The sequence below is a fragment of the Corythoichthys intestinalis genome, chromosome 21, assembly GCF_030265065.1.
Source record: "Corythoichthys intestinalis isolate RoL2023-P3 chromosome 21, ASM3026506v1, whole genome shotgun sequence".
NCBI classification, from domain to species: Eukaryota; Metazoa; Chordata; class Actinopteri; order Syngnathiformes; family Syngnathidae; genus Corythoichthys; species Corythoichthys intestinalis.
Window position 1 is genome coordinate 14,004,822 of NC_080415.1, and position 22,380 is coordinate 14,027,201.

At 38.9% G+C, this 22,380-nt stretch overlaps 1 protein-coding gene across 5 annotated transcripts in view; it reads right to left on the reverse strand.

Moving 5' to 3' along the window:
• Nucleotides 1-22,380, reverse strand: part of tanc2b (tetratricopeptide repeat, ankyrin repeat and coiled-coil containing 2b) — a 299,572-nt gene that overhangs the window by 195,719 nt on the left and 81,473 nt on the right. For 2 of the 5 annotated variants that reach the window (XM_057825717.1, XM_057825715.1), the window contains exon 1: nucleotides 8,400-10,557. The exons of 1 other annotated variant lie outside the window; for it this stretch is intronic. In XM_057825717.1, coding sequence (XP_057681700.1) covers nucleotides 8,400-8,649 — 250 coding nt within the window. In that variant the 5' untranslated portion in view covers nucleotides 8,650-10,557. Of the gene's footprint in view, nucleotides 1-8,399; nucleotides 10,560-22,380 lie in introns of those variants that run through there. 2 more of the 5 variants (XM_057825713.1, XM_057825714.1) reach the window with 2 other exon arrangements.

The following is a 22,380-nucleotide window of genomic DNA, read 5'->3' on the forward strand; positions in this document are numbered from 1 at the left end:
TAAATATTTTAACGTGATACATTTTTTTAAAAATTAATTACTGCCGTTATTGGGATAAATCTGATAACCAAACTTAAGCCTAAATTAAAGACTCTGGATAAGTGCAACATATTATGTCTGTAACGTTAAATACAATTAGAAAACGATTTAACTAAAAAATATATATATATATTTTAAAAAGGCATGGCCGATATTTTTTTGCCGATTCCGATACTTTGAAAATGACGTGATCGGACCCGATCGGGACATCTCTATTTGAAACCATTTGTTAAGAGCGTTATAAAAAAAAAAATTTTTTTTTAATGTATTATCATTTTTTTTTCTACCGTTTGTGGCTCAGCCCAGGTATTTGAATTTTTTATGTTCCTTATCCGATTACTAAATTATTCAAATTAACTAGTTCATTGATCAATCGACTACTAAAATAATCGATAGCTGCAGCCCCGGTTATTAGTACAGCAGCTGTTTCAACAAAGTAAAAAATATAAAATGACAAATACTTGTTCTGTTTTTACAAATTAGTGGTGCAGCACATAGTAAAGTGGCAAACAAATTACATTTAAATGCTTAGTTTCACTAAAAGTTCGTCAACCTGTGTGATAAATTGAGCTATTTACATTGTGTTACTGTATTTAGAAAAAATATACTGTATATATCAAAATATAAGGCTGCAACAACTAATTGATTAAATTGATTAAAATCAATTAAATAAATCAGTTGCCAACGAATTTCGTCGGCAGCTATGAGCAGTCCCGTTTGGGTCCTTCTTTGTATGTACTGTGAAGCTGCGTGTGCACCAGGGATTAGAGCAAGAGAGAGAGTTCACTGCTACATTCAGGTTGAGTTGCTAAAGCAATAATATGTAAAAGTATTATGACGTGTCAAGAGTTGGATTGTGTTTTGTGTTGCTCGATCCAGTGTGCCTCCGTCAGAGGTAAGTAAACGAAACCAATTGTATTGTTTGTATTCTATGTAGAAACCTTACTACTAAGCACGGAGAGCTAGGCTAGTTAGCGATTATGCTAATCAGTGTCTTTGTAGGAGTGGGAACCTCTTGGTACCTCACGATACGATACGATTTGCGATACAAAGCTCACGATAACGATCTGACGATATGTCGATACAACGATTATCGATACATTGCTCAGGAAATCATTCTAGGATATTCTAAAAACAACTAATAAACAAAAACAAGCTTCTGCTGTGAATTGGAATGAGTTTATCACTAGTAGACGTCCAATCCAGTTGAACTGGGAGGGTGGCAGCGAATGAACTTTTGTTCATTCGCTGCCATCCCTCCCACTTCAAATGGATTGAACGTCTATGGCAGTCAGTGGCAGCCAACGCCAGGCAATGAGGTAATTTTGGGCCATTTGAAGTAATTTACCTGTTGATTTTCAGTTACTTCCTGTTGGTTTTGGGGTATTTTTTGAGTCACTTCCTGTTCTGTAACTCCGAATAAACAGGAAGTGACCCAGAAAATACCCAAATGAATAGGCAGTGACTCAAACTCAACAGGAAATGACTCGTAAATGCCCTAAAATGAACAGCAAGTGACCTGTAAATGGCCTGAAAATCGGACAGAATGACTGTGAATGCTCTGGTTTCGAATGAACGAACGTTTCCTGTCTAAATGGAATGGGGCGTCGAGCACCGTCAATGCAGCCTTAGAGTTAACTGAGACACTATTATGATGGAAGATTTTGGTAGCAACTTGTTGGTTCCTTTTTAAAAAAAAATTTTAGACATTGACACCTTTTTAAAACGATATCTCGATTCTTGGCAGGAGCATATCGATAACCTTTTGGGAAACAAAGTATCACGATATATCACCATTTCGATATTTTGTCACACCACTAGTCTTAAGTGTCCATTTTTTTTGTGTATTGGAGAAGCATATTAGCACTTCAGGTATTGTTTGTTCGTAAAGTCGTCTCATTTATTTTTATAAGGAAACCACACACAAACTCATTCATATAACAGCTTAGAGTCTCGTTTCAACACAATCTCAAACTGTAAATTGTAATACAAGAGAGTTTGAAATTGGATTTGGATTGTATTTATGAACAATTGTTTGAGAAAGAAAACTGATTCATTACAGTCTGCCTCCTACTTATCCGATTTTGTTGTTCAGCTTGTTTAAAGAAAACGAGTCATTGGCAAAATTTATATCAGCGCTTTCAATCAGTAGCTTTTTTTTTTTTTTTTTTTTTTTTTTGAATCAACAGGACTTTTGTCCGATGTGTGTACTGAGAAATTCTTTTTCGGTTTTATACTCAGAACCTTTATTCAAAACTTTAACAAGTTTTATGTATCGTATTTTTCGGACTATAAGTCGCAGTTTTTCTCATAGTTTGGCTGGGGATGCGACTTATACTCTGGAGCGACTTGTATGTGAAAATTTTAACACATTATGATATCATTTCACATGTTATTTTGGTGTTTTGGAATGACACTGATGGTTTGGTAAATTTGTTAGCATGCTTTATGCTATAGTTATCTGAATAACTCTTAATAGCTGTGTTAACATACCGGCCACGTTCACATTTCGTTGTTCATGCTTCATGTAACATTATCATACTGTACACTTATTCAGCATGTTGTTTTCTATTGTATTTTTATTTTAAATTGCCATTCAAGATGACATACTGTATCTGTTCTATGTGTTGGATTTTATCAAGTAAATTTCCCCCAAAAATGCGACTTATACTCCTGTGCGACTTATATATGTTTTTTTCCTCTATGTTGGGCATTTTATGGCTGGTGCGACTTATAGTCCGAAAAATACGGTACTTAAAACACTACAGTTGTAGACTACAGTACAGCTAAGTCAGGAAGCGGTTTTAAAATATTATTTTGGAAGGAAATAGTCATCCATTTTGTCTTCATTAGGACTTAAAACTAGGCATGCGCCGATTACCGGTTTCAAAGTATAGCCTACCGTGGTATGAAAACGTCAAGGTTTCAAAACCACAAAAACTTTCCGCGATTTTTTATGTCCCAAAAATGCATGGAGAAATCCCTCGCTTGCAGCTGTAAGGCTTAATCCTCCCCCACCGGTTGTTGCTCATTGTCAATGAGTCAGCTGTGCTACACGATGGCCGGAGTAGGTGAAACTCCTACTCTTTTTTTCCCCCCATCGAAGAAAACGGAATCGTTGGTAAGGGAATACTTCGGCTACAGACAAGTTACAGATGGCTGCGGCTTAGAGAAGGAGGGCCAACCGACATGGAAAACATCTTTGCACAGGGTGGCTATCGAAGAGGCAATACCTCCAATATGATGAAAAACTCATGAAAGTTTCCCACCGCTAGGAGAGTTAACTCCAGCATGTTTAGTGTGTCTAGCGGTGGTAAAACATGCAGTGTTTTTTTCTCTCTGGCAACTGTCTGTGTTGAGAAAGAGAGTGTATGTATAATGGAATCATGATACGAGTCATACACACGTGCTTTTTATGGAAAATAATTCAATTATTTTTGTTCTGTTGGTAATAATGTTGAGCTGTGGCTGTGGGTTTAGGCTCACCCAAAGGACTGCATTTATTGAAATTTTATTTAGATTTATTTTAACTTAACACCTATATTACAATTTGCTCATATGTTTTGAAAAATAAAAAATCCTGTTCAATGGATTTTTTTTTTAAACCCAGATATCTCAAAGTAACAAATTTTAGAGCTGTAATTGCAATACCGTGATACCATGAAACCGTGATATTTTGGCTTAAGGTTATCATACCATCAGAATATCGTACCGGCACATGCCTAATTACAACATGCCTAAAACAACTTCAAGTTAAATTGTGAAGGAAAAAATTGATATTTGTCCGATTAATAATTTAAAGTAAACTTCTGAGTAATTGATTATAAAAATAATTGTAAGTTGAAGCCCTATTAAAAGTTTTTTTTTTTAAATGTCGGTCAGCCAATGTTACAAATTGAGCTTTTATGGTTGCGATTTAAAAAACATTTTTTTTTTTTTACTTTTTTTGCTGTCACTTGACATTTTCTCCTTGTTATACAAATTTAGTTTTAGGAGTGTACATAGAAATACAGTATAAACTTCAATAATTCACTGCCATTGACAGTTATAGACATCTAATCCATTTCAATTGGGAAGGCTGGCTTTGAGAGATCATGTTTCACTGTCAATGGTGGCGATAGACACCCAATCCAATTTGACTGGGTGCTTGCTTGCCCTCCTGGTCAAAAAAGATTGGACATCAAACACCGTTAATGGCAGCCAAAAAGATCAAACTTGGATCTCAAAATAACACATTTTCAAAACCTTAAAAATCTTTTTCAACCCGATTTCAATCCTCTAAAAATGATGCGGGGCCCGATTTGCGATCACGAGACGGGGTCGGCGACACCTCTAGAAATCATTCCATATTTTTCCCTTGATAACTCTTTCTGACATCTAAATTATGATTGGTTCTCTCCCCCAGCCTTCTACCCAGAATGAAAAATGGTACGGTCGCATCTCCTGCCACGATCTGTGAAATGAAGTTCTCGAGACGCGAAAGGAAAGCAGCGTGCGATGATGACGACGAGCATAAGTGGTTGACGACGGGGGCGTAGCGGCGAAAGTGGAACCTGACAAATAAGGAAAATGAGAAGGAGTCAGATGGGATGAGAGCGGGAGTGGAGGAAGAGGATGCGGAGGTGGAAGATGAATGAAGACGCAAACGTAACGAGAAGGCTATGTTGGAGTTTATGAGGGCAAAAGGGAGACTTTAGAGGAGAGGGCGGATGTGGCCGAGACTCATTAGCCTCATCTCCTGCTCCTTTTGTTCTCCGCAAATGTCTGAGTGGGCGGGAGAATAAGGCAGTGAGAACAGTCGCCCAACGCCATGTATATTATTGTGCTTTGTTTATTCTTGTGCGTGTAATATGCATGCATCTTTTAGTCCAGGAGACTGTTATTACTGACGTCGCCGCTAGGTAGAGTATGCAAATTTTGTTTTTATCTTCTTGACTTGCAGGTTTCAATGTGTTATATAATACTTAAGATCTATCGAAGATTACGTTGTGAGTGACGTCATTTGTGAGCTTAGAGGAACAAAGACAACAAAAACAAATATGAAACCTTGCATAGTGATGAAATACAAGAAAAGTAAAAGTAGCGAAAATCTGCACGTTATTTTTTTTAAATTAGCTATATATATACTAGTCCTTCTCAAAAAATTAGCAGATTGTGATAAAGTTCATTCTTTTCTGTAATGTACTGATAAACATTAGACTTTCATATATTTTAGATTCATTACACACAACTGAAGTAGTTCAAGCCTTTTATTGTTTTAATATTGATGATTCTGGCAAAAAAAAGTCAAGAAAAACCAAAAATCCCTTTTTGCCAAAATCATCAATATTAAAACAATAAAAGGCTTGTAATGAACATATATATATTCATTTATTTATTTTTTTTTTGATAAATGGTTTTTCACTTCAAATCTAATAATTATGAGTATATATAGTTTTAAGATTATAAGTTTTAAACATGTTACTGTCCCACTGAATTATTTTTTTAAAAAATGAATAAGTACTTTAGTAGAAAAATGCTTAGCTTTAATAAATGCTTCTGTTACCTCCCTGGCTGTGACTCTTGGAGTGACATGTGGAAATTGCAAACTGCTCAGGATCACTTTTAATATGTGGCGTTTATTACCGCGAACACAACACGTCCGGCTACCTCGAACGTCGCCACACAAACGCATTCATCCCAGCGTGGGCTTCCTTATTCCCCTGCCCGCGCATGTTCCAAGGCAGCACTCGCAACACTTCATTGAGTGAGTCTACTCAAATCCTCTCACTTATACACAATGAGTTGTCACAGTTACTGTTTAACAAGTTAAACGATGATTGACGCATGCGGCGCTTTGAAGCTCGTGACTCTGGCAAGATCAAACACAAGGATCTGTCAACATCTTAAACATTAATAAGCAACTCCAGTGCAGTGCCGCAATGCCTGAAGAACAAAGAGCAGGGAGTGGGAGGGAGGGAGCGACAGTGAGACTACAAGATCGGTTCGGGACAGCTCGTGTTTTTTAAAAAAAGTTTATTTTAATTGAAGAAAAAAAAAATCGCGATGGACGGAGGGCGCGAAGTAGTGAGGGATCACTCTATTTTGTTTAATGATGGAGGATACACTGCCCTCTAATGGCAGTGTTAGGTCTGGCTGGACTGTCGCCTTATGACTGAGGAGCAGACTCTCGTCTGACATGGATAAAGGACAGCTCCGCTCTGGTTTGGCCCACATAAGGCTACATAAGTTGTTTCAGCTAATATATGTTTGTGTACGCATTTGTAGTTAAGTTTACAGCTACGGTTTGTGGAGTAATGTGTGACAGATTTGCCATGAGAATTGTTAATACGTTAAAATTCGTAGCATTTAAGATAGCGAAATTTTGTTAGGCAAATTAGGCTAATTTAATCTACTAAATTTACATCACATTTATTGATCAGACTAGATGGACGTTTGAACACCTAATGTTTTGTGTCAAGGGTTTTATAGTTAAAATGCGCGTCGTTTTGAACATAAGCGTACGTACTGTATCTGTTTTGCAGCTTTATAAATTGTCAAAAGTGAAGGAAGTAAAAAGTTTCAAAATGCACAATTGCCTTGTTTGTTGTGTGTAAAGCTGGACAACTACACATTTAGTGAGGACAGAACACGTCATATTAATAAGCCTGTCGCAACATGCAATAATTCCATTTATCGCATGGTAAATGAAAGGAAGGCGGTAAATTTTCCGCTGCAATTTATCGGTGCACGCGGGCGGCAGACGTGCTGTTAAAAGTTTGGCTTCCTTGTTACCAACTACGCAAAATGCATCTTCGTTCCGGGTCCGTCATAAAATAGCGCCGGAGCCAATCCGTTCCCATTATATCCTATTGTTCAACGTATACCGGCCACGTCAGTGCTCTGGATTGACTGCGGACCATCTCCGGAGCGCCGGAACCCGGCGGATGGTTTAGGCAATTTTTTTTCCGGATCCGCATCCGTCAAAATGGGCGAAGCCAGACCTTGAGTCAACAGCCCAGTTGCTTATTCACGGTCTAACCAGCGAACATGGACGAAGTACGCTCCATCATGAAAGTCACACAGTGATTTATGATGCAGCAGATCATCATTATAAGGACAACATTAAAAAGGAAGCCGTATGGTGTCCTATTACATGCGTTTTTCTGGCAATGATATCAAACACACGACGTACTGACAACTTTGTTTTTTATTAACACAAGGCACAAACGACACTTTCTCAACCTGTGGCTCTCGGCAGGATGTGCCGCGTCACATGAAAAAAACAACATCACCGTTGCGTGCGCTTCAGGGTGCTTCGGAAAACATCCAATCAGAATATTACATATGGAATGCCATAGCAGAAGCAATGAGGGGGAAAGTTTTCATTTGCCTAAATGCTTAAATTATTAAGTGCAATTTTATTTTTTTTCCTGAAAAAGACATTTTATTTCTTTTGTGTTTCTGTGCCGTATCAATATTCTTGTCTTTTACTTAAGAGGCATGGTCTATTGTTTTTAGTTGTGATTTCTTAAAAAAGTATTTTTGAATGTAAGAGTAAACATTTATCGCGTTTAAATGGGTGTACATGATCTATTAATACAAACTGTATTCTCTCTGTGTTATTGTCAATTGGTTTTTAAAAAAAAAAGTCAAGTAAAAAATAAGATATTTTGAGGTACAATAAGGTACTGTTTATGCGACTAAAAAAAAAAAACAACAAAAACAAGTGTGGACAAAATGGCGGACCTAGACGCCAGCGTCCTAAAGTCGAAATCGCGTAAGTCAAGTACGTCGTAACGCGGGGACTACCTGTAATTTAAATTCAGCATTAACATTTACATAGTGTCAATTTTTTACAAAAAAAAATCATCTACTTCCAAATTTGTTTTTCTTATTTAAAAACAACCAAAGTATCATTTTCTTTTTCTCATTAAAAATAAATTCACAGATTTTTAGTTTAAACTTTGACTGACTAAATCATATTTTGTTGTTTTTGTATGAAATACTTTCGCTTCATAAAGGGTTAGTGTTACGGAAAAACTACCAAAAGATGTTACGTAAAGATAACAATAACAAAATAACTGTATTTATTGGAAAGCATTCACAGCAGTATTATTAACATTTTGCCATCAGCAAGAAGGTGTGGCTCTCCAGTAATACAGACAGACACACAGGAAGCAAATGATAATCCTTAACAAAATAAAATCAATTCAAACACAGTTTTAAATTAAGACGTCAAACACGAGGAGCAAAGAGATGTGCGGCAACAGCTCTGCTGCCAATAAATCCTGAGAAATGATCAACAGATGAGTGCGTGCCCCATCCATCGTTTGGTTCATTCACCCATTCATCCTGACGACCAGATCCCTGCAGCTCACCTTTGTCAGCCGAGCGCCTCGTCGCCCCGAGCTGGAAAAATCCTGCACCATAGCGAGGCGAGATACCGACACAAAAGGATCGGACTCCGGCCAGAGAACCGAGGCGGAATACCGGATGGAGAGCGAGCAAGAGAAAGCGAGAGAGGACAAAAGATGAAGAGAGGAGGAGGACGGACCAGACAAGCCCGGGGAGGAGAGAATGTGAGCGTCGGACGAAGGGAGCGAGGGAGCGCCAGGTGTCAGGACGCATCCACTCAACGAGTCGCGCTTCAGCTCACACGCACAAACACACGCAGGCGGAAACAAGCTCGCACCCTCCTCCTCATCCTCCCCATCATCCTCTGCTTCTTCCGCCAGCAGCAGAATTCCTTCACTTGTTCATCAACAGCCCTGTGTCTCCAGTCACTCATTCTGATCCATTTACGTTTTTGTTTGTATACAAATTGAACGCTCTGTATGGAGTGTCTGTCCAACCATCAAAAATCAACGCAACCAAGTCAATCATAGTTACTGTTGCCGACTTATTTTTGGCAATGAAAGAAAATTTTCAGGAAAATCCGATTGGGGATGTTAACCATTAATAGAAAAAGAAAAAATACGGTATATTCCTCGCAAGTTTTTCCTCTCTTCCTCATGCAAAACTAGTTTTGAAACAATTTTGTGAAGTTTTCCCAGCATTAAAGAGCATACGACACGAGAAAAAAAAGTCTTAAATGGCATTATTATGTGAATTAGAATCATATTTTGAGACGATTTGACTATATACAAATATTCAGCAAAGCACAGATGACGAGAAATTAGTCTTTTAATCTGCCGGTTAGCCACGCCTACCATTATAGGGCTTTAGCCTCCCCAACAGGATGACGTCAGCGGTAGACTGGGCTCATCGGTTTTACTATTCAGCCCATTGAGGGGGAATTATTCAGAACGAGGAAAACGCGACGAAGAAAGCCGCAAAATGTCATTGTTTCAGTCACTCTACTCCAATATTTTTACAGGATATTCTTTTTATCCAAGTATTCTTCCCCAATAGCTATATAAATGGCTTGAGAAGGACCAGTCAGCCCGTCGAGGGGGAACTATTCACAACGAGGAAAACGCGACGAAGAGAGCGGCAAAATGTCATTGTTTCTGTCTCTTTACTTCAATATTTTTACAGGATATTCTTTTTATCCAAGTATTTTCCCCAATTGCTAAATAAATGGCATGGTCATGACAAATAACAGTCTTGTGCTGAATGGAATATGAAATAATAAAAATGCATTTATTCAGGACGACATGGCAAAATTACTCCATAATGGTCAAAACTGTCGACTTCACCTTTACTGTCGCACCTCCCGAACGATATTTTATGACATCTAAATAGGACATATGTCATTTCCCTTCCCCGGCTTCGGAGAATGTAAACAAACCAGAAGGCGTGACAGCTAGCCGAAATGCTAACCCGAACCGAGTGATGTTTCAAAGTCTTCGAAGCGGAAAATCACACATAACTATCCTGGATTATTTGACATGACGAACCGGTTGTCGATTGTCTTTGCGGATCGGCAAACCGCCCGGCGGAGAGCAATTTACAGTTCGTTCCCCGGAAGAGGGTGGCTGGAGTTGTTGTGCAGCTAACGTGCTGCTGCTAATGAGCATTAGGAGAGCTTTTTACATGCCTATCAATGATCAAACGTAAGTAGTCCTTCATTTAAAGGAAGTTTGTAGTGTTTACTTTGTAATCGCTGTATTCGTATTTGACATAATACAAAACAAGATGTTTACTCACTTCCTCGTAAGTCCAATGGTCCCACAGTAAATATCCACGGTGAATAGGAACCTTTTGAAACTCCAAAAAGGCGCATACGCCTCTCCCTCATACAGAATGTTTTTTCTGCAGCCGTTTGACTGGCGTGATGCGAAAAATAAACGTATTAATCCGCAAAATCAGCTGAATTCTTCGTCCTCATACACAACAGTGCACTGTAGCGTGAAGAGGACGTCTTCTACCGTACACGTCACAGCGCCCTCCTCCTCAATGCAAGACCGAAGCCGGAAGTCACTCATTTTCATGGCGCGGGATTCAAAAAACTAAATAAAAATAGCGATCGCTTCCACACACATCCAAGCGGCCCATATCATTCAGGGGCATAAAATACTATTATGAAATAAACATGCTTTTTCGTGTCACATGCACTTTAAAGGAAGAGTTTGTCAGTTTCCATAAGAAAAAAAAAACTGAAAAGACGCAACCCTAGCCAGGAAAAATAGTACACAGAACATTAAAAAATAAAAGAAAAATATCATATACTGTAATATAATATATATTGTAGCGCTGCAATAATTAATCGATTAACTCGAGTATTCAATTAGAAAAAAAAAAAGATATGAATTAAATTCTGCTGCTTCGAGTATTCGTTTAATTATGGTGGCGTTGTAATGGTTTGTTTTGAAAGTGTTTGCATTTAGTTGTATTGATTTGGGTGAATACACTGCGTCTAGTGTCCCTCATTTCACATGGCTGAATCCAGCTGCTCTCTGTTAAGACCAACATAAGCTAAGTTTTTGTTTGAGCTAATGTTTTTTTTTTTTTTTTTAATGCATTTCTATTTCAGTTTATAGGTATATATTAAGTGTTTTTGTGGGCATATGTGTTTGAACCATTTGTTAAGAGTATGGTTAAAAAAAAATTTTTTTTTTTTAAAGTTAGCATTTTATAGCATTTAAGCTAGCGGACTTTTGCTATGTAAGTTAGCCAATTGTTATGGTTATTGTATTATGGTGGTAAACTTGTATAACTTTTCCACCTTTCTTTTGTTGTACATAGATCATTTATTTTTTTATACCGTATTTTCATTATTTTATGTTCCTTATCAGATTACTTGATTATTTGAACTAAGTAGTTAAACGATTAATCGACTACTAAAATAATCGATAGCTGCAGCCCTATTTTGAACACTGCAAAAACTCAAAATCCTATCAGCGTAATGACATTTTTTGGTAAGAGGTGATTTATTTTTTATTTTTTTTCAACGATGTACATCGAAAATAAAGACATTGATTGTCTAAAAAGGGTTCAATCTTAGGTGAAATGTCATGTTTTCTTATGTATATTTTTAAATGCTCTTCACCTAAAAAATGTTTTATCCGATTACTCGATTAATCGATAGAATTTGCAGTCGAATACTCGATTACTAAAATATAGAGCTGAAACGAATACTCGAGCAACTCGAGTAACTCGAGTTTAAAAACTGATCCGAGTAATTTTATTCACTTCGAGGGATCGTTTAATTTTGCCAGCTCTAAGCATCACATTTTGCCCGCACTATTTTTAATGCGGGACAACGCGCTGACGTCACGTGCGTAGAGGAAGAAGCAATTAAAAAAAAATAATAATAACTTACCGCAGCCGACAGCCGCTACAAACTACGCCGACGTTGCTAAAAACTACGCCCGCATGATGCTAGGGCGGTAGCAGGTAGTGTAATGCGTCTCATAGATATCGCATGCATTTAGGACTAGATGCGAAATGACAGACTCTGCCACGTCTGCACAGCGTTAGTAAACAGCCGCCATCTTTAAGCAGTAGACTTCTCATCGCTAATAAATATAACGTTACTGTCACTCGCTCACGTAACATTAGCCCTTCGGAGGGCTAGGTTTCTATTGATTATGACAACTGTCGATGCGTGGCTAACGTGTCTTACAGGCTTTATTCAAATCTGTAAAAACACAACGCTGTAGAGTGATGAGGGTGTAAAATTCAAACATAATAAAGCTAATTGTCAGTTTTAGCTCAGTAGTCATTGCTGAATAAAACACCAAGTAGCACTGGTCCCTAATGTGCTCCAATACAGCAGGTATCATACATTTATTTTGTACACTGCAAAAAGTCAAAATCCTATCAGTACTTACAGTTTAAACTAACTTAACTAGAACTTAAAAATAGCTTGACACATATGGAAATTAAATTGAAACACGTGGGAAAAACACGTAGCTTTCAAGTGATGTGTGTTATCAAGCGTAATAACATTACAAGAAAATGTTTAGTTTTTTTTTTTTTTATAAGATCTAGAGGTTTTTTAAGTGAAAGCAGTGAATTTTTTTTCTAGTCACATCTTAGATGCAATTGTCTTCAACAATGTACATTGAAAATAAAGACATTGACTGAAAATGGTTCAATATTAGATTAAATGTCTTTTTTCTCATGTATATTTATAATTGCGCTTCACCCAAAAAAAAACAACAAAAAAAAGTTTTATCCGATTACTCGATTTATCGATAGAATTTTCAGTCGATTACTCGATTACTAAAATATTCGATAGCTGCAGTCCTACTAAAATATTCGATAGTTGCAGCGCTAATATATATTGTAACGTAATATTGTAACGGCTCAGACACAAACTAACGTGACAAATGAGGTGTCAATCATTGTCACTCACTTGCAGGTACAGTCATCGGGGGCCACCTAAGGAGTATACAGTATGACATTTAGTGAATTAATAGCACTGATGCTTTTTTGGGGTATTAACCAAATAAATGGGTCAGCCGAGGCTGCAAGTGGTTCCCTGTCTCTCAAATTTAGAGGCACAAGATGGGTCAGAGATGGTTTGTTTATCCATATTTATTATGTACTGATGTCAAATCATAATCACGGTTTTTCAAGTTTGACTAAATACTTTTTTTACATCCAGCAGTAGATAAAACCTACAGAAGGTGGAGCATTCGGTTCCCAATGTCTGTCGGTATTTTTGTGTACAAGATAAATCAAGAATAAGTAAAGGGATGATAATCAATACGGATGTTCCAATCTGATCACGTGATCGAAAATCCGGCCAATCAGGCCATTTTTCAGAGGATCAGAATCGGGTGAGAAGAATCAGGATTTTTTTTTTTTTTTTTTTTTAATAAGTGATTGTGCTGGCAAGAGTCGCCAGTGTTTAGAGCCAGTTGACAATTTACAAAACCTTACTGCCACCTTGTGGCCATAATAATTTACCGCATCCATCGTGTGACGCACTTTGGAACACAGGCTCATTCACTTGCACAGTACACCGCCTGTCGGTTGCATTGACGCTGATGAGTGTTTTACGTTACCTTTCTGCTTTGCAAACTATATGTCTGGAAGTGTTTTACATCCATACCGACCTGTTAATATATAGTATATGTGCGTATATGGGGAAAGCTATATGAACAAAATTTGTTAAAGGGAACCTCGGACTTAAAGACTTGTAGGCTCTAATAAGCCACAATTGTTCTCTTTGACAAATATGTCATTAGAAACACATAAAATATTGCCATTGATTTAAAAATTTATAATATTTAGTCCATATTTCGACCCACGGGGAGCACCATGTTTTGGACGCTCGGGGTGATGGCGTAGTTTGTTACTGTCACTAGACGAAAACTACCGGTGTTCTGCAATTCCTTCTACACGGCAAAACGTCCAATACATGCGCACATCGGTTAAAAGCGCGAGTACCGACTATTTGTGTTTTTATTGAGTCATTTATTACCTTTTCATTGCCTCAAAATACTTTTTGCATGTGTTTCCCTCTAATGCAATTAAGCATTGTGTTTTCTTGAGGTAGCTTGAAAGCAGATTGTTGATCTGTTGACCACATTAGTCACGTAGCGTATTCAAACCACCCTTATTTGAACTTAAACATGTTTAAGTATTTTCTTCCAGCATCTTTAGTATGTTCAGTCTGTATGCATCTAAACAAAACAAGCTGAAAGCGCACGGTAGTACTTTGGGTATCAAATTCGCCTCTTGTAGGACTTTTCACTGGTGTAGCACATTTTGGCAGAACACCGGTTTTGTCATACTCTCGTCTCGTCTTGTCCCGTCTTTCCTGTTCATTTTGCTTTTGCTGCTTGTTTTGTGAAATATCAACAGTGCTGTCATGCTCATTATTTTGTTCTCGGGTTCAAATTGAAAGGGTTGAAGAGAGGACATTTCTGGGTCATACTCTGAAAGCCCGGCAGCATAACTCAGGGACGTCCCCGCCCTGCGACGTCAACAACAATGGCGACCTACTATTTAAACTAATTTTTCACAAATTGTATAAAAACAAAAACATCAAGAGGGGGTTTAATATCAAATTATTTTAACTCATAATAACCGTTTTTCTTTTAAGAAGTACAAGTCTTTCTATTCGTGGATCCCTTTAATAAATCTTGCAATATGGAAGCTAACCTATATACTTATACCTTGTAGCGCAAGTGATGTGTGGTGTCTACATGGTATTTGTATACTGGCGTTTAGTATGCAGTTGTGTTGAATGCATGTTTCTTTCTTATAGTTTCACAAACCTAAACGAATTACTTCATATAAAACCAAGAAAAGACCAAGCATTGTGTTGTATTGGAGACTATTCAATGTTAACTGGCTGTCGGGCAATGCACAAGTAAGGGGCACTGTTTTTTAAAGAGCTAAAAAGTAACAAAATAATCCAGGTATACATGGCATTGCCAAAAGAAACAAAAATATATTCATTTATCCTCTGCAACACCACTGTAACATGCTTGGATGTTTTATTCTTTTTTTTTTAACCTGTCCTGTTCATCTGTTTGACACGGAGAATGGAAGTCTAAGTGCCCGGATGGTCTGAACAGTTTTAATGTTTCACATTGAGAGTCTAACCCACTCCCATTGTGATCATTCAACACACCTCATTTATTATGACAAAGCAGCGAACAGGAAGGGGTTATGGGGGAACAGAATAAAAGAAACACAAGAGAAGACAGAAAAGAAACACAAACTACAACAAGAAATACATTGAACGTCTTCACTAACTACTAATGTGTTGGTGCTATCGTCAGCTAGATGTATTTCTGGTTGACACCATGTGGGGGACCTGTTGACCAGGGAAAGAGGGGGATGGGGGTGGGGGAGTCTATAAGGTAAGTGATTGAAAGGGGTAGAGTGTACACAAATCAGCTCTGTGATCTACAACGCTGGAAATTGTGTGAATCCCTTGTGAGTGTAAGCCCATTGGCAACCGACCCTACGCCGCCAGATCGCCAATCCTGGCACCGGGACCCCCCACCCCAGCGCGCCCCATCACATCTTGCCGCACGCGAGCCCCACCAGGCGCGCGACAGCCACGCAGACGAGCGGAGACGCCACGCTGGCGTCAACCCAGCGCCACGGTCCCCACCCAGCACGCCCGTGGAGGGAGGGCAGGTGGGGGGGTGGGGTGTTTGTGGGGTTCAGCACACCCCGTCCCTCCTCCCGCAGCCCAGCAAAAGAGCCCCCCCGGGATCTAGGGTGGTCCCCCGGGCCACCCGCACACCCATCAACCGGCCTTCAGGGATGGCAAAAGGGGACGCGCCACCAACACCAGATACATTTTTAACCCTTAAATACCTGCAATATGAAGCAATTATCAGAGAATCAGAAAATTTGAAAAATAAGGTCCTAATGAAACCTTTTTTTCAAATTTGTAAAAAGAAAAGTCAAAATGAATATGTGTAATAGCGCTCCAATACCTACATATAACCCTTTCTAAATCCAGTTTTTTTTTTTTCTCATGGAACCTGCAGATGCATGTGTTGACTTGCATCCATCATTTTTTTTTTTCCAAAAAGAAATGTCAAAATTCGGAATTAGTCTCAAAATCATGAAATTTTAGGTGTATCAAATGTGATACATTTGGCAATAAAGGGCTAATATGAAACAGAAGAGGTGAATTTTGGGTAAATGAGGTCAAGGGTCAAAATTGTCAGAATAGGAATTTTGTGGTAAATAGGCTAATCTGTGATCATGTTAACTCAAATTTGCAAGGTAAGTGATATGATAAGGGAAAAAGAAGGATGACATTTTGGAGCATGATGGCATACAGTCCATAGAGTGTTCACTGTAACAAATATGAGGACGCTTTAATTCGGCTGCTTAGTCAGAGGTCTGCTCTCTCATGCTCTTGTTTTTAAAATTTTCCCAAACGCCCAGTTAAACTTGCGTGTAATTAGTGTTTTTGCTGTGTTTGAAGAACTTCTCCACATGTCAATAATTCACTGCTCCTGCAATGTATAATGGAAACCATGTTTTTGGCTCCTCGTATGGAATACAAAGTGCTTAGGTCTGGTTTTTAGGGGGCGTTAAAGAAAAAACATCTCTGTGTAGTACACATCAGTGTACTGCATTCTGTAATTTTGTACAAAACAGTAAACATTTTCCTGACAAACCAACTTAATTTAATCCTACTACTGCAAAATTTGACAACTTTAAACACTTTTGTATGACAGAGCAATGAAACGGTCTCCATGTAGAGCAGAACTTCAGCTACATGTATTTATCTCTTTTAAATATTCTCAAATATATTTAGTGTTCATTTTTTATGCCGTAGGCCCAAAGTGGGACAACAGGAAACGCTGACACCAGCGCGCAATGACGCTGTGATCAGAGCGCGGAGGAGGAAGAGGAGGAGACGGGCAATGCATCTTCTTCTTCTTTTGTACCCACGCGGCACGCTGCCCACATGCTCCTGGTAAAAATGGAGCGAGCGCACTTCACTATTGTTGAAAACTCACGTGTCACGATGACATGATAGGAAAAGATTCAGAATATGTTTACATTACCTACATTAACTACAAACAGGATGTGATATCTGATGACTATAAAAGTAATCCAGATGTCATCAAAACATAGCCACACTGTGTGAGTTTTTACTTTCTTTCACCTCTTTGTCTTAACTATCAGTCCTTCCAAAAATCTCAATCTTTAAAGATACATTTTCACTACTGGACATCAATGATATTTCACTCATTCAGTCCTTTTCACTGGGCCACATTCCCACCATTCATGGCGCTCTTTGCTTGGTCGGGTGGCACAGGAAGGAAGCAGAACGTCTGTGGATCAGCAGGCACCAATCTGTCACTCGCTGGATTTGATCCAGTGGGTCCGATCGTGTGGTGCTGCCGCGGTGATGACTGTTGTGATCTGCATCGAACGTTTCATATATTTGGACCCTCATGTGCTAAAATACTACAAACAGCTCACATTTTTCTCAGCATAAATGTCAATAATTTTGGTAGTGTTGCACCAATAAGGCACTGAAATAACGTCATCTTTATCGGGGAGGAATAAGAACTAAACCGAGGTGGGTAGTGTAGCCAAAAATTGTACTCAAGTAAAACTAGCATTACTTCAAAATAATATTACTCAAGTAAAAGTCACCCAAAAAAATGTACTCAAGTACAAGTAAAAAAAGTATATGGTGAAATGAACACTGAAGTAATGAGTAACATTGTGTGTAACAAGGGATTCGAACAAATACTGGGTTCTACACCTCACAAGGTTGATTTGTGTACACTCCACCCCTCCCAATCACTTATCGTTCTGACTATCCCCTCTTCTTTTTTCCTTGGTCATGGGGCCCCCCACATGGTGTCAACTGGAAATACAACTGGCTAACAATAGCACCAACATATTCAGAGTTAGTGTAGGCGTAGACATGTGCCGATTACCGGTTTCAAGGTATTCGGTGGTATTAAAACGTCAAGGTTCCAAAACTGCAAAAATGTTTCCGTCTTACCGTCCCTAAGATATTAGCTATTTTTTTATGTTCCAAAAATGCATGGAGAAATTGATCATTTCCAGCTGTAAGGCTCAACCTCCCCCACCGGTTGTTGCTCAATGTCAGTTTGTCAGCTGTGCTACACAATGGCTGGAGGAGGTGAAACTCCTTAACTTTTTTTCCCCATCCAAGAAAACGAAATCGCTGGTATGGGAATACTTCAACTACAGAAAAGTTACAGACAGCTGCTTAGTAGAGGAGGGCCAACTGACATGTAAAACATGTTTGCCGAGGGAAGCTGCCGAGGAGGCAATACCTCCAATATGATTTCCCATTTATACAAAATTAAAGGATAGTAAACACTGTCATGAACGTTTCCCACCAGCTACGAGAGTTAACTCCAGCGTGTTTAGTGTGTCTAGCGGTGGTAAAATGTGGTGTTGTTTTCTCTCTGGCAACTGTCTGTGTTGACAAAAAGTGTGTGTGTATAATGTAAACATGATACGAGTCTTACACATGTCCTGTTTATGAAAAATAATTATTTTTGTTTTGATGATAATAATGTTGATCTGTGGCTGTGGGTTTAGGCCAGTGCTTCTCAATTATTTTCTGTCACGCCCCCCCAAGGAAGACGTAAATATTTCGCGCCCCCCCCCAAACTCTCTGCCGCCACTGTAAATAGTATCATTTGTCTATAAAATTACTATTATAAATACGCATCTGCCTAACATTGTGTCCTTTTTTTCTAATAAAGAAAAAAAGTAACATAGATCAACTTATAATAAAGTATAACTTTATTAACATTGTTTTGTTTGTAACAGAGAAGACTTGACGTGCATCAATTTGCCTGAATTTTTCAAAAAAATTCACATCCAAACTAAAAAATACACTCAAGGTACATTTTTGACCATTTGATACAGAAAAATAAAATGTAATAAAATCAGTAAATAATAACAAATTAAAATTGATTAGGAACATTCACTCATGAGGACAATGTGCCAAAAAATTTGACCGAAAAAACAAATCTGAATAAAAGAAAAAAAAAAGTGTCCTTGGACAGGACAGTTTTTATTTTTGCTGCTCACAGTATTTACCTCCTTTGCAATGGTGTGGAGTTATTTTGCAATGAGCATGCTAACAATGCTCACTGGCTTACTGATATAACACTGACAAAGCAGGACGATTGTTGGCAATATTCGGCACGTTTTCACTGAAAAAAATCAAGCGGCTTAACAATGAGATTGGGGTCTAATGTCTTTAAGTGGCGTCTTAATTGATTTGGCTTCTGGCTGTCTGCTATAATTATTTTTAGACACAGTAAACAGTGGTCTTTCATCATCACCCACTGTATTAAAAGTCAAAGCTAAAAGGCAAACGGCACGAAAAAAGCGCATTCACGGCGGCCGAAGTAGAACCGTAGGTGAGGGCGGTCGTCGTGACGATCCCAAGCCGAAAATGGCACTTCTCGGGCAGCGACGTGAGAACCGGACAAGACAGTGGGTCGCTGCGTGAGTGAGTCCGGTCGGAAAACGGCTTTCAAAAACAGCAGTGGCACACTGCTCTTCATATCTGTTGTCTGTGTGTGCTGAGTGCTCTTCCTTAGTTCAAAAATACTGCGCGCACTCTGAAAATGAGAGCGCCACTGCCACCTACTGAGTGGATGTGCAAGTACACATTATTCCAGTACGGCAAAAAAAAAAAAAAAAAAAAAAAAAAAACATGTTCCCTGAGGTCACATGCGCCCTTCTGGCATCGCTCTGCGCGGGGGCGCGCCCCACTATTTGAGAAGTACTGGTTTAGGCTCACTTAAAGGACTGTATTTATTTTAATTTTATTTAGAATATTTTGTAAAAATTATTTTAGCTTAACATTATACTTATGTTCCAATTTGCTAATATGTTTTGAAAAAGAAAAATCCTGTTCAATGGAAAAGTTTTATTTTTTTTTAAACCCCGACATCTCAAAGTAACACATTTTAGAGCTGTAATTGCAATACCGTGATACCGTGAAACCGTGATATTTTGGTTTAAGGTTAGCATACCATCAGAATATCATACCGGCACATGCCTATGTAGGCGTTCACTGTATTTCTTGTTTAAATTTCTGTCTCTCTCTCCTTCTTTTCTTCTGTCCCCCCCATAACTCATTCCTGTTCGCTGCTTTCTACTAATAAACGAGGGTTGTTGAATGATCACAATGGGATTATGTCATACTCCCATGTAGGGGTGTAACGGTAGACAAAAACCTCGGTTCGGTACGTACCTCGGTTTTGAGTTCACGGTTCGGTTCATTTTCGGTACAGTAAGAAAACAAAATGCAAAATATAAATGTGCTAGTTGTTTATTACACACCTTTGTGCTTTCAACAATAGGAACATTAGCCTATACAAAGCTAGAATTCTCCTCAAACATTAGCGGGTATTTAAAGATAACCCAACAACAATTTGCCTTTCAGACCCCGCGTATTGCTCAGCTTTCTTTCTGAAAAAAAGAAGAAAAAAGAAGTCCTGTGCTACAGAGAAAAGCAATCCCAATGACAAAGATTTTAACATGTATTTTACAAATGAAATGCCCCAATGAATCTTTTTTTTTTTCTTATGAACGGTTTTCAAAAGCTTTATTGCTGGATTTTCTCCAGTTAAAGCGCCACACAGAAATTAATAAATTTAAACGTGTTAGCAGGATCTGTGTATCGACTCACAGCCTCGAAAAGTAAGGGTTACATTACGTCATAAACTCGTTCGGTACGCCTCCGTTCCGAACCGAGCACCACATACCGAAACGGTTCAATACAAATTAAAGATACACCGATACCGATACTAGTATCGGCAGGGGGCGCCGATCCAGCCAAAATGGTGGTATCGGTATCGGCGAGTACCAACAAAGACGGCGCCGATACCATTTACCGGTTCATTATTATAACATTTGACCGCAGCCTTTTTTTTTTTCTCCTGGCGCTCACTACACTTTGTCTCTGTGTTGTGTGATGACACGTGAACACCAAACAGCTATCGCTATTGGCCTGCTCCAGACCAATGAGAACGGGCCAATAGCCACTTCTGACCAATGACATGGCCGACATGGCGACATGGCCGACATGGCGGCGGTCGGGAAATATTTCAAAATAGAAATCCCGTCAATTAAAATCAATGGCTGCATGCAAGATTTGCGGCCTGAAAGTTTCGAGATGTGGAGTTAAATCGGCCAGTTTCAATACCTCGAACCTGATAAAACATTTGAAGACGAAACGCGAACGAACACAACGAGTTTGAGCCTGCAAGAGCAGGACTGCTATCCAGAGGAAGCAGGGCGCTGGACCGGAGCAACTATCTCTGGTCAGTTCACTTCGTCTACTTTACATTTACTGTCTTTTAATGAAAGAAATGCCACAGTAATTTGGGAAGTGTTTCCAAAGTAGGGTTGCCACCTTTCAGAAATAGAAATAAGGGACCCACCCCCTCCCGAAAAAACGAGGCTAATAGAGAGACGGGATGCTGTGGTCAATTATTATTACTTATAATTGTGAGCGTCCGCAAATGCGGAAACAAGGTTGGACCTCGAAGCGGACAACAAGCGGGGGATAAGTACAAGGGTTTAATGATTGCAAACAAAAAATAACACGCGATCGCGGGATAGTAGAAATAACAAAAGAAGTCCGTGACAGCAGGTCGACAGAGCTCAATACTAAAAACTCGAATATTAACTAAGACGATAGGCAGCGAGCCAAAAAGCCAAAATAAAAACACTCACATACCTGCACAGGGTAGAGGTTACAAACGAGTGCAGCACACTAACAGTAAAAAACTCATGCAGGGGCGTAACAAGCAAATGTAGCGAGACTATAGTGCGAGATGTCAAATGGCGATCAGCAAAGCAAATATTTCAGCAGCCTTCTCTGAGCTCACCCGTGCTTAAATGCTGCGTTGATGAGCCCGCATTGGATTCAGGTGCGACGTCAGGAATGCCCCCACTAACAGCCCAGCAACAAAACACAATCTAACCAGTAGCAGAATGTGACAATAATTTCATGAAAGTTGCACTGTTTGGCCTTTAAGAGGTTTTAAAAAAAAGTTTACTCAGTTCATTCAGAGTTTATTATTATGAACTTATTTTTACTTTCTTACTGTTGGGCTAGTATTATACTTTGTACTAGTTTTTTTCCTATTTTGCAAAGGTAAGCAACAGCCTGACAAAGCCTTGATAGCAATGATTTCACATCCAATTATGTAGCTCTTTGGGGGGGGGGGAGAATTTTTTTATATATATATATATAATCGGGCTGGTATCGGTATGGTATCGGCCGATACTGCACAGCCAGGTATCGGTATCGGTATCGGGGCCAAAAAATGGTATCGGTGCAACACTAATACAAATACATGTACCGTTACACCTTTACTCCTATGTGATACATTAAAACTGTTTAGACCAATCGGACACTCAGATTTCCAGTCTCCGTGTCAAGCAGCTAAACAGGACAAC